Genomic DNA, 12,812 nt, shown 5'->3' on the forward strand with positions numbered 1-12,812 from the left:
GTTTATTATCATTTCATGATTCATGATTTGAAGTGAGAAAAAAAAATAGAAAAAAGAATGTGGAAAGTTTTTGTTGTAAATGTTCCTACATTAATAAAATATTTATTTGTATAAATTAAATAATATATTTTTACAATACAATAATTAATTTGAAATTAAAAAAAAGTCAAAAAAAGATAAATTATGTTTCTCCTTTTATTATAAGTGAGACAAATAAATAAATAAAAAATATGAAGAGTTTTTGTTATAAATGTTCCTCCATCAATAAAATATTTATTTGTAATAAATTTAAGTAATTTATTTTTATAATATAATAATTTTTTTAAAAAAAAGCCAAAAAAAGAAGAAAAAAGCTAAATGCAAATGGAGGCCATAGAGAGGTGCCACATCACCTTGTCTATGGTCCTCCTTTATATATATCTATATATAGATTACTAATGTTTGATATTTATGAAGGATAAAGTAGTAAATTACTATCGTTTTAATGGGTTATCCGTTTACCCAATAATCCAATACTAAATACCGAAATCGAATCGATAACCCAATAATTTTTTTTATAAAATCATTAAAAATCTATTAACCCAATAACTCAATAGCAATAATCTGATAACATTATTTTTGGCACAATTTGTTGACCGGATTCAATCTTTGTATTATTGGTTTATTTCGATTTTCATCTTTCTATAATAGTCTCCAATTTATATAAATGTGGGATTTTAATCCTCAAACTAATGAAAATTATTAATTAAAAATAAATAAGAAAAGTGAAAAAGAAAAATACATCCAAGGGTAAATGCGCTTAATGGGTCATATGGCTCTAACTTCTTCAGAATTTCAAGGTAAAAGAGAGAGGGTCGTGTTTTTTTTTATTTTTATTTATAAATATAATGTTTTTATTTTTTCTTGTGGTTGAATTCAATCCTTCTAAGAATTCTTTTATTTAGATATAAGAATTAGCAGAAAGTAATAAAAATTAGCAGAAAGTACTTAAAATAACGGGTAAAACTTACTCGCATCGGGTGTTTACACCAATTCAATATATGTATGCCATGTGTTTAAATTTATAGTTTATTTTACTTAAACTTAATTAATTAACACATGTGTTTTACTTCATTAAATCACATAATAATGAAAATTGCATTAATTTGGTGTAAACACCCGGTGCGGATAAGATTTTTCCTAAAATAACATATATGAACAAGAAAACCCATTAAAACAGAGGGGATTGTGTTTGTCAATCGAGACTAGCCTTTTTAATAAATTAATCTTTACTTTTGATTTTTTCTTTAATTTTTCTATATTTTAAAATTAACGTTTTCGTTAATTTTTTTAAACTTTCATTTGTGTGAAAAAATCAAAATTACATATTTATATTAATCGTAGATTAATTATGATTAATCGAATTATATATACATGACTAAAACTAGAATATATTCTAAAACACAGGGACTAAAATTGTTATACCCTAAAGCTATATATGCAATAGTAAAAAGAGCTAAAAATACCCTAGACTATTTGAAAATATTTAAATATACCCCTCATTCATTTATTTGGTTACAAATATCCCTCAATCTAACATCCCTTTTTTAAATTATTGTTATTCTTATTTTTTATTAGGTGACATCTTCCTATTGGATAAAAAATTAATTTTCGACCCATCAAATCTTTCTCGACCCAATTTTTTTAGCAAAGGGCTTACGGCTTAATTATTGATTTTATATATTAAAAAAAATTCACGTGATTGATCTTAGAGTTTTGGTTATCATTGGAACAGTACACCCCCAGCCTCCCCTCCTTGTTTCATATTAGACTAAGCATTCAGGTTGGAAACATCCAATAATATTCATGGGGCTGTGGGCTTGGATTGGGGCAGGTTGAAAAAAATTTGATGAGTTGGGGATTAATTTTTATCCAATAGGAGACGTCACCTAATAAATAATAATAATAATAAATAAAAATGGGTTGTTAGTTTGAAGTAGAGCTGTCGAAAAGGGTCGGTCCAGCCCCACTCGGCTCAAGCCTCGCGGGCCAATGAATTTGAAGGGCTAGGACGGGTTGACCCTTCATTTGGTAAGGCCTGAAAATGCTCAATCCTAGAAGGGACGAGGGCTGGAGCGGATTAGCCCTTCTTTTTTCATTTTTTTCTTTTCGAACTTATAATTCTCTAACATCAAGAAAATGAGAAGATTTTCAAATCAAAATATGACAATCAATGGTGTTGTTTCAGTAACACTAGCAAAAAATCTAGTGTAATTAGCATGTATCTTGCATATCAGACACGCGAGTGAGATAAGAGAGTGACAAGCAAGATGTGAGAGATGTGAGGGCGCGAGATTTGTCTATGTATCCTAGATACATGCGAATCTACTTGGATAGAGTGTATCTAGAACAAATTAGCCTAATTTTGAGTTCATATATTCTGAGATACATGTATCCGGACGTACCAAAATCTGGTAAGATTCATAATAGAGCAACTTTCACATATAGCAAACAAAAAAATCATATTTGTATGCTATAACAAAGTTTGCATAATTGCGCTCCATAGCAAACATATATATGTATAATTCCCTATACATATACAATTGAAAGCTATGTCTATTTCGCTATACATATATACAAAAAGAAGCAATTGTATAATTTGTTGGCTCCTCTTCGGATTTGTATAATTTCGCTGGTAGACCATTTGTATAAATTGTTGTTAGCCTCTCGTTTGTATAAATCATTGACAAAAATATTTGTATATCAAAAATCGCTCTCTCTTTCGCTTTATACAAACATAAATTATACATTATACAAACATAAAACTGGGCAGGGGTATATTTTTATTTGTATAATTATAAGTGTATAGGACGAATATATATGTATTTGCATGTGTATATACAATTTTCTCACGCTTTATACAAACAGAAACGCAATTTATACAATTATGTTGTATAAAACGAGAAAGAGAGAAAGACAAAAGAGAACTAGGCAGGGGAATATTTTTATTTGTATAATGCTTTAATTTGTGTATATAATCTTTTATATAAGTGTATTTGGGAATATGTAAATAAATGAAAAATAGAATTCGTTGTAGTTTATATAGTGTTATTGTGAGTTGTATAAGTATATGAAATTGTTGACTATTTTATCGAATTTGTATATTTATACAGAGCAGGTTCGTCCTTACTTTAGATGTATGATTCTGTATATAAAGGTATATGTATATGTCTATTATTTTAGGTTTGTCAATTGTATATTTGTATAAAGCTTTAATTTGTATATAAGTATATATTAGGAATATGTATACCAATGTTGATTCACAGCGACATGGGTGTTAGAGTGTATATCTAATCTGATTTCGATAAAAAAGATCGCGACTTTTTCCTTCAGAAATGAACCGGGAAGCTATATTTCCAGAAATCTCCGCGAGAATCATAGCGGTAGCTCCGCAATACCGAAGGGCTTGAAATCGGAGAAAAACAATTTAGCTAGTAGAGGCTTGTACTGAGATCGAGTGAAGGAGAAAAACCTATTAATAGCAAACTGACCAAGAGATTTGCTCCTCAATGGAAATAAATGAAACTGTAGCTATTTTATTTATTTTAAATTAATAGTTTGCCATTATGTACAATTTTCCCTTCATAATATTACAACATAACGTGTATTTAACTAATTAGATTATATACTAGTGAGATTATTGTAAGTTACCATTAAATAAAAAGTTTTGGCCCATGGGCCGATCCTGGCCCGACCCCGATTAAGCCTCAAGGGCTAAGAGTTTATATGGGCCGGACTTATAAGCCTTAGTTTTAAATGGGCTTGAAAAATCCTATCCCAACTCTACCCCCAATAACGAATTGGGTTGGCCCGGCCCCATGGGCTAAACCCGTTTTGACGGCTCTAGTTTAAATGATAAAAATGGGTTCAAAAGGTGAATTAAAAGTATTTTTTAACCAAAAAAATGAATAAGGGATATATTTAAGCCTTTTTCAGATAATTCAAGGATATTTTTATTATTTTTCCGTGTGCAATAATAGAGTTCCAACTTAATTATCACGTGGACTAAGAAATTGTTGCTGGATGACAATAATTTCAAAAAAACATGCAAGTCGGGGTCAGTACAGCTTGCTGAATAGGAGAAATTAAAGATAGCAACCAGGAAAAGTTAAGCTTTCCACTCCTCCGTCCAATCATAATTGTCCACTATATATATTTGAGACTCACATTCAGAAACAATAAATAATAAGAATGATATTACTGTATTACTTTTTGAATATTTTAAATTTAATGCTTTGAAAAATATATTTGATATTAAATAGTCTCTAATAATAAGGATACAATAGACACAAAACTTTTCAAGTTAGACAAGTATATCGGACATCTACTTCTAGTATAGTGAATAAGTAAAGATCGGATGGAGAGAGTAATAGAGAAGAAGCAAGCGTAAGTACATTGCCAAACTAATTATACTAGCAAGCACATTTTTTTTTTTTAATCAATTAATAAAAATAATATATACTAATATGAAGAAAAAAAAAGTTTTATTTTGCTATCTTTTAAATCACTCGTTTGCTATAAATAGGTAGAGGAGGACAGACACTCTTCACCCCAAAATTAAAAGAAAACAAGGTACTAATTAATTATCCATAATGGCTGTTCACAAGGAAGTTAGTTTCGTTGCTTACCTACTAATTGTTCTTGGTGAGATTTTCCTCTACTCTTTTTTTTTTTTTTTTTTAAATAAAAAATTCTTGGTTTATACATACACAAGTAGTTTTATGTTTTTTACTTAATATAAATTTGTTGTAGGAATGTTTCTATATGTTGATGCTTTGGGTTGTACTAAAGAATGTGGTAATCTTGGCTTTGGGATATGCCCACGTTCAGAAGGAAGTCCGACAAATCCCATATGCATCAATTGTTGCTCAGGCTATAAGGGTTGTAATTATTATAGTGCTTTCGGGAGATTTATTTGCGAAGGAGAATCTGACCCAAAAAACCCAAAAGCTTGCCCCCTAAATTGTGATACAAATATTGCCTATTCAAGATGTCCCCGTTCAGAAGGAAAATCGCTAATTTATCCCACCGGATGTACCACATGCTGCACAGGGTATAAGGATTGCTACTATTTCGATAAAAATGGCAAGTTTGTATGTGAAGGAGAGAGTGATGAACCCAAGGCATATATGTCCACAGCATAAGGCATCAATAATATGCGTTGTAGTTTTTAATTAGTAATGTATGAAATAAAAGCATGCACACATAATGACATGCTAATCACTATAGTGTGTGGGCATCAAAGTTGTGTGTTATGTGTAATTACTAATTATCTGAATAAGAGAAAGAGATCATCCATAATTCTTATCCTAAATGAATGCCAACTGTCTTTATAATTCTTTAATGAACCAGATGCATTTTATTAACTAAATCCATATACATATAACATTAATCATAGTTAATATCAATTGGGTTAGTAAAATGAATTTAGTCCATTAATAAGGGGTATCACGGGAGAAAACTCCCACTGGAGGGGAGTCAAATTCTATTAGGATTGCATAGAGCGATTTTTATATATGATAAGTGGACTAAGATTTTATGAATAAACTTATCTAAAAGGATTTTTAGATAAATATTTTGTCTTGTCATGTCTAGGCACGTTTTTGCTAATCATTAAGGATAGTTCAGATAAGAAGGTAAATAACTTACATTTTCACTAATTCAGATAGAAAACTTAATCAAGTGAGATAATTTACATATATTACTTTTATCCTTTGATATATCTCAAACCATGCATGATATAAAGAGAATAGATAGAGAAATAATTTTTACATCTATATAATTGTTGAATATGTAAACAATTTAATTCAAGAAGCTAGGAATACAAAAATTGAAGAGTTTATGATTATTATTATTATTTTGATGTTCAATGAAGTTTTTTTAATTTCATATTGAAGTATACAAATTTGGATCCTTCCGCTAACATAAAATTCTTCTTTGTTTTCTACTAGAAATTTTTGTTTCTATTCCGTAGTCATCTTTAATATATTTGTGGTTGAGGAAATTTATTGCTAGAAACGAAGGATTGTCAATTTTTTTTGGAAAGAATATATATATATATATGAAAATATACTGTATCTTATTTTAGTCATGATTAAAACGTGGCCTTAATTGAATCATCTTTCTCATTCATTTTTTCAAATTCATATCAGGATGATTGACATTTATCTATTTTAAATAAATAAAAATTAAATTTAACTTAAAAGTGTCTTAACCGTAGTTAAAGGTTTACTTTTAAAAAATGACTATGAAAATCTAATCTTCCACGAATCGAGAAAGAGATATTGATTTACGTTAGGGGTTAACAAAAAAATTTGTGTAATATTGGTTTGGAAACGGGGGCTACTATGTTAAAAATGATAGCTGTAGTTCGTCCATAAATGGGTGACTTGTCCGTTTTAGTGTGTACTTTTAGAGAGGGTCCTTTTTTATATTCAGGGTTTAAAAAGTGTCCATTTTAATGCCGGACTCTCCATTATTGTCCTTCAACTAGATACAATACAATAATTCCATATGAAAGAGATATTATTTTATTTTTGTAGGTTGTATCACTCTTCATACAGGATTATCCAATTTACGCTGCATTGGGCCATCTGTTTAATTCACAAATATCTATTTGTAAAAGTAATTCTATCCACTTTAATTACAAAACATAAAGTGATGGCCAAATAACAATTTTGATCTTTGTATTATTGGTTTATTTTCAGTTTTGATTCATGTATATTTTGATTAAGCATAATTAATCTTTAATTTATGTAAACGAGTAATTTCATCCTAATCTAATGAAATCATTAATTAAAAATAAATAAGAAAAAAAATACATTCAAGGGTAACTGCGCTAAGAAATTTCGGGTTAATGTTCTATAAGAAGAATCTGGTTGAATAATTCAATCTTATAGCTATACATAATTAATAGAAAGTTAAAATATGATATATGAACGACAAAAGCCATAGAGAGGGGGAGAAGATAAATTTTGATCCAATTTGATTATATTTGAATTGAATGGTATGAATAGGCGATAATGATGACTTCAACATCGTGTTTGTCTTAACAAATTAATTAATCTTCATTTTTGAATATGTTTTTTTTTTAAAATCAATATTTTAAAATTAACAATTCCATTAAATTTTTAACTTCTCCCAATGTGAAAAATCAAAATCGCAAGTTTATATTAATCGAACATCAATTATGTTTAGTTCAATCATATATACCGTCTATAGAGATCAAAACTAAAACATATATACAGTATATTAATCGAAGATTAATTATGTTTAGTCGAAGAAAATTATTGCTAGATAACAAATATTTCGAAGTGTCCCCTTTAAAAGGACAAATGATAATTTATCCCACGAGATGCACCACCTGATGTAGGTATAAGGGTTGCTACTATTTCAGAGAGAGTACTGAACCCAATGCATGTACCCATAGCTCGGAAAGTTGTGTATGTGACTTGTCCATCTTCTGAATTAGCCAAACTTTATCAAGTTTGCGTTAATTGTTGCACTGCAGGAGAGGGTTGCAAACTCTATGGATATGAATTATGATGGATCTTTAGTTTGTATTGGGTAACCTCAGAGCTATATAACTGCATCATAAGGCATCATCAATATTATAATATACGGAGAAGGATCTAAAATGTACCTCAAGTATTTGAATTGGTACCAAATTATCCTTCATCCACCTTTCGCCTCTTAGAAACACTGACGTTCACCTTTTGGCTCAAAAATACTTTTGATGTTAATCCTTTGGCTCATATTTGCCCTTATTTTTAATAGTTCCCTTAAAGTAAAATTATTAAATATTTATTTATTATATTGCTTTAAGAACTTTTTTTTATACATATAAAACCACATATGGTTCATATTTTGATTCAACACACTTGAAAATAATATTGAAAATAATTAATTTCATGATATCTTCCCATTGGCTTGTTTTAAATCAACCTCCAATTTATTATAACGTAACCCAACTTCATAAATGGGGATCTTACTAAAATCCATACGCACCCCTACTAATTGTCCATCTAAAATAATATTATTTTCATTAATATAAAATTTTCTATCAATTATTCAAATGTCTTGTTCATTTTCTCTTTTATTTCTTTTTAAATCTCTTATTCTTAATTAAGATATCCGAGACTCAAACTTGAAATGAACTCACATGTTTATATTCTTTTAATTTGTATTATTGTTATGGTGGGATGAAGGTGAGGATAAGAGAAATGATTATTTTTATTCTTTTATTTTGAATTAGGGGTACACACAAAAGAAAATAATGTAATGTTCGTACATATTTGCCAATTAATTGAGTCATCTTTTTATTGAACTAATTATTTCTATATAAATGCATCATTATTTTCCTCCTTTTTGCTCTCTTGTTTGTCATAAATTGAAAAGAAAAATAAAATAAAATAGTGGACAAGATCCAAATAGAAAACAAAAATGGATTTGGGGGGCGGGGCTGTAGAGAGTAGATGCCTAACTTTTTATTTTTATTTTTAATTTACTATGAAATTTAAAATCAAGTCAATCATGTGAGCTTATTTATTAAGTAATTAATTTCAAATCATTTTAACGTAAAAGGGCCTAAAATGCCCTTAAACTATGAGATTTGATACAATATTGCCCTCCATCCACCTAATGAGTTTGATCTGTTAGACATAAGGGTATTTTTGAGACAAAAAGTCAACGTTAGGGATATTTGGCCGGGGGCCCAAAGGTGGATGGAGGGTAGTTTTGTACCAATTAAAATAGTTAAAGGGCATTTTAGGCTCTTCTCCGTATAATATAAATGAATTGTTGAAGCGTGACACCCGTAAAAAAATACTTAAAGTCATTACAAAATATTAATTTATCAATATAAAATAGTGTCAATAATTTATTTATATTGAATTAGAGGGAGTAACCCACTAATATGTAATTAGCTTTATCGTTCCACCTAGGAACATAGTCACTGAACAAGGATTTATGTGTGCTAAAAATAATATTTTTCCATATCAACAACTAAAATATTTAACGTAGAAAAATAGTCACATAACATGATTTGTTTATATGTGCTACAAATAAAGTTTTACTATATCAATTAACAAAATATTTAGTGCATGAGAATAGTCATAAAACATGATTTGCATAATTAAAGATAGGAAAAAGACAGGAAAAAGGACTAATTAGTGAAGAAATTAACAAAACGTAGATGTTTACTCTTTCTTTTGATCACATAAAGTTAATTTGAGATAATTAGTTACTTAATTATTGCTCCTATCACTATACCTTCGAAGAAATTTGATAATTCATTGATTTTAAAAATTGTTAACTTTGAATATCAATAGATGAAAAACATGGCAAGTGCAACTTTCACTATATATGTAAGTCCCACTATTATCTCATGTCTTTATTTTCTTTCAACCTAGTTAGTAATTAGTAATTTGTTCTACGATTTATTTAGACAAAAAATCACTTACATATGGAACATTAAATATAAATATCGCTATAAATGATAGTACGTTAATTTTCTCTCTTGTAAACAGACAAAAAGTTACTTATATATGGTTTAATTGTTTGCATTTCCTTTATGAGAAAAGGCCCAAAAATATTTTTTAACTTTAGAAAAAGACTCAAAAAATAATAATTAAAAGATTGATATATTTGAATATAAAAAGTGAGTAGTAATATTTAATTTTAGATAGACGACTAAAAATAAAATTCAGCCATGTAACTAAAGACGGAGGAGTATAAATTAATCATGTTAGATGTTGGCATGTTTTATTAGTACTTACAGATAGATCCATTATTGTCCTTCAATTAGATATAATAATTTCAGTAATGATGCTTAGTACTCGATTCATATAACAGGGATCAAAATGAAAATAAACCTATAATACATGGACTAAAATTGTTATTTTCCACTAAAGCGATATATGCAATTGTGGAGAAGAAAATTGTTGCTAGAGGATAGACACTCCTCGATTCAACTCTTTTCTTCTTTATAATATATATAAAAACGTTTTAGTAGCTATGTTTTTTATCACTCGTTTGATATAATAAATAGGTGAAGGAGGATAGACACTCCTCAACCCAAACAAAAGAAAAGAAAATTAAACAAGGTAAAAAGAATCCATAATGGCTGTTCACAAACAAGTTAGTTTCCTTCGTAAGATTTCCCTTTCTCTTTTATTCTCTTTAGTTTCTTTTTTGAGGCATAAACAATAAGTGTTAGTATGTTTTTTCATTTCCCTTTCTCCTTATTATATTTGTTGTAGGATTATTGTTACTTGTAAGCGCGGTGGAACATGTTGATGCCAGGGTTTATACTAAAGAATGTGGTAATCTTGGCTATGGGATATGCCCACATTCAGAAGGAAGTCCGAAAAATCCCATATGCATCAATTGTTGTGCAGGTTATCTAGGTTGCAATTATTATAGTGCTATTGAGACTTTCATATGCAAAGGACAATATGACCCACAAAACCCAAAAGCTTGCCCCCGAAATTGTGATCCGTACATCACTTTTTCAAAATGCCTCAGTTCAGAAGGACCGATTATAATTAAACCCACGGGATGCACCACATGTTACACGGGGTAGAAGGGTTGCTACTATTTTGGTAAAGACGGCAAGTTTGTTTGTGAAGGAAAGAGTATAGATTGAACCCAAGGCTTGTACCCTGGAATGTGACTCTAGAGATACATGACTTGACCATCTTCTTGATTGGCCAAACTTTATCAAGTTTGTGTTAATTGTTGCACCGCAGGAGATGGATGCAAACTCTATGGACATGATGGATCTTTAATTTGTACTGGGGAGCCTCAGAGCTATATATCTACAACATAAGGAATTATCAATAATATGTGTATACGTTGTAGTTTTTAATTAATGTATGAAATAAAAATGCACACAATGACATGTTAATCACTATAATGTGGGCATCAAAGTTGTGTGTTATGTGTAACTACTTATTATATTTGAATAAGAGAAAAAAATCATCCATAATTGAGGACTTGGCTCCTCTCTAGGGTGATCTCCTTTGGTCTTATCCTTAATTAATGAATTACATGTGTCTATAATTTTTTAACGAATCAGATGCCTAAATTTATTTACTTTTTAAATAAATTACCTTTGGGATTAGCTAGGTAGATCCTTACCAGTTCATATCTTAAGTAAAAAGCTTTACACGAGGTGGAATATGATCGTTTCCTCTATGTGGAATAATGACAATGAAAATTTCATCCTTGTAAAAATGCCCAATGCATAGGTTATATAAGATATCCCTATCTATAACAAGATAATAATTACACGTATATAGAGTAGGCTCCTATGAATCATGTCTGGAAATTAAAGTGTCCTTTCCTATCTATAATTTTTATATTCGGAAGACCATGCATCTTGATTATTCTTCAGTTTAACTTTAACTTGTTTCGGTAAAGAAAAGACTTCAAGTGAAAAAAACATACAAGTTTCTCCTTCACTATTCTTGTATTGGCTAGTGCGTGCATTAGCCACACTATTTACTTCTTCAAAATAAAATGAGTAATCTGAAAATTGGTCGAATAAAGCCCTTATCTAAGAGATCCTTTAACTGCTCTTTTAACTCTTTCAACTCTGTTGGTGCCATTTTATATGGCGGAATAGATATCGGATGAGTATCTGGAAGAAGATCTATACCGAAGTCTATTTCTCTCTCAGGAGGGACTCCGGGTTGATCATCTGGAAATACTTCTAGAAACTGTTTCACTAGTGAAACTGACTGAATATGAGGTATCTCAACACTAGAGTCATTAACTCGTACTAAGTGATAAACACACCCCTTAGAAACTAACTTTCTCGCCTTAAGGTACAAAATGAAACGACCCTTAGGCACTGCTGAACTATTCTTCAACTCTATAACTGGTTCACTGGAAACTGGAACTTGACTACTCGAGTTTTATAATCAATTGAGGCATAACAGGCATGAAGTCAGTCCATACCAAGAATGACATCAAAATCTACCAATGTCTAACTCAATTAAATCAGCCATAGTACTCTTGTGATTGACAGAAATGGGACAATCACGATAGACTCTCTCTGCTAGAATAGACTCACCAACAGGTGTAGAAACACTGAAGGCTCAAGAAATTGCTCAGGAAGAACATCAAAATTGAAGACTTGGATCATACCAGTTACAACATCTAGTGAATCCTCTTGCTCTCGGCGACTAGCGATAGCATAAAGATGGTTCATGTAACATCCGACAATTTAAAATGAATATGAAGAAGCTTGAAATTGGAAGTAGTCATTTTTGGAAAAAAATTCAGAATCTGGAAATTCGGCCAAGTGTGGAAATCAGTGAGTTTTTGGCCAACTTTGAGCAGTCATAACTCCTACCTCAGGATGATACAGGAGTAGTTCCAGTTATGTTTGGAAAGACCTTGGAACGATCTTTCCAACGCCACCGAGTTTGCTCGATTCCGAGTTCGTATGAGCGAGTTATGCCCTTTGAAAGTTGGGCAGTTGGCAGGGAATCCGTCCGGAAAATTTAAGGGCATTTTGGTCTTTTCACAAATCTTTTCTTTTGAGGTTATATTGTTGTGTTAGGCTGTTTGTGGATCATTTTTGTTCCATTTTAAAAGAGTAAGAGTTAGGGTTCTTGAGTGAAGAAGAGAAAGAAGAGAGGAAGAAGAGGAGTTGGAGCTAGGGTTGAAGATTTCTTGGTGTTTCTTCTTCAAATTTCGTGAGGAATTCATCTTAGCAAAGGTATGGTGACCCTTGATCCTTGATCAATCTTTCTTTCAAGGAGTCC

The 12,812-nt window shown here is 30.3% G+C and overlaps 1 protein-coding gene and 1 pseudogene across 1 annotated transcript; both read left to right on the plus strand.

The window, feature by feature from the left end:
• Positions 1-4,571: 4,571 nt before the first annotated feature.
• On the plus strand, positions 4,572-5,340 carry LOC102605595 (proteinase inhibitor type-2). Its single transcript, XM_006362609.2, has 2 exons — positions 4,572-4,683; positions 4,792-5,340. Exons 1-2 carry the CDS (start codon positions 4,632-4,634, stop codon positions 5,181-5,183), a joined length of 444 nt encoding a protein of 147 aa, XP_006362671.1. The 5' UTR covers positions 4,572-4,631; the 3' UTR covers positions 5,184-5,340.
• A 4,818-nt stretch (positions 5,341-10,158) lies between these two features.
• On the plus strand, positions 10,159-10,867 carry LOC102580929 (proteinase inhibitor type-2-like; annotated as a pseudogene).
• Positions 10,868-12,812: the final 1,945 nt, after the last annotated feature.

This window comes from Solanum tuberosum, unplaced genomic scaffold (assembly GCF_000226075.1).
Source record: "Solanum tuberosum cultivar DM 1-3 516 R44 unplaced genomic scaffold, SolTub_3.0 scf00400, whole genome shotgun sequence".
Classification (NCBI taxonomy): Eukaryota; Viridiplantae; Streptophyta; class Magnoliopsida; order Solanales; family Solanaceae; genus Solanum; species Solanum tuberosum.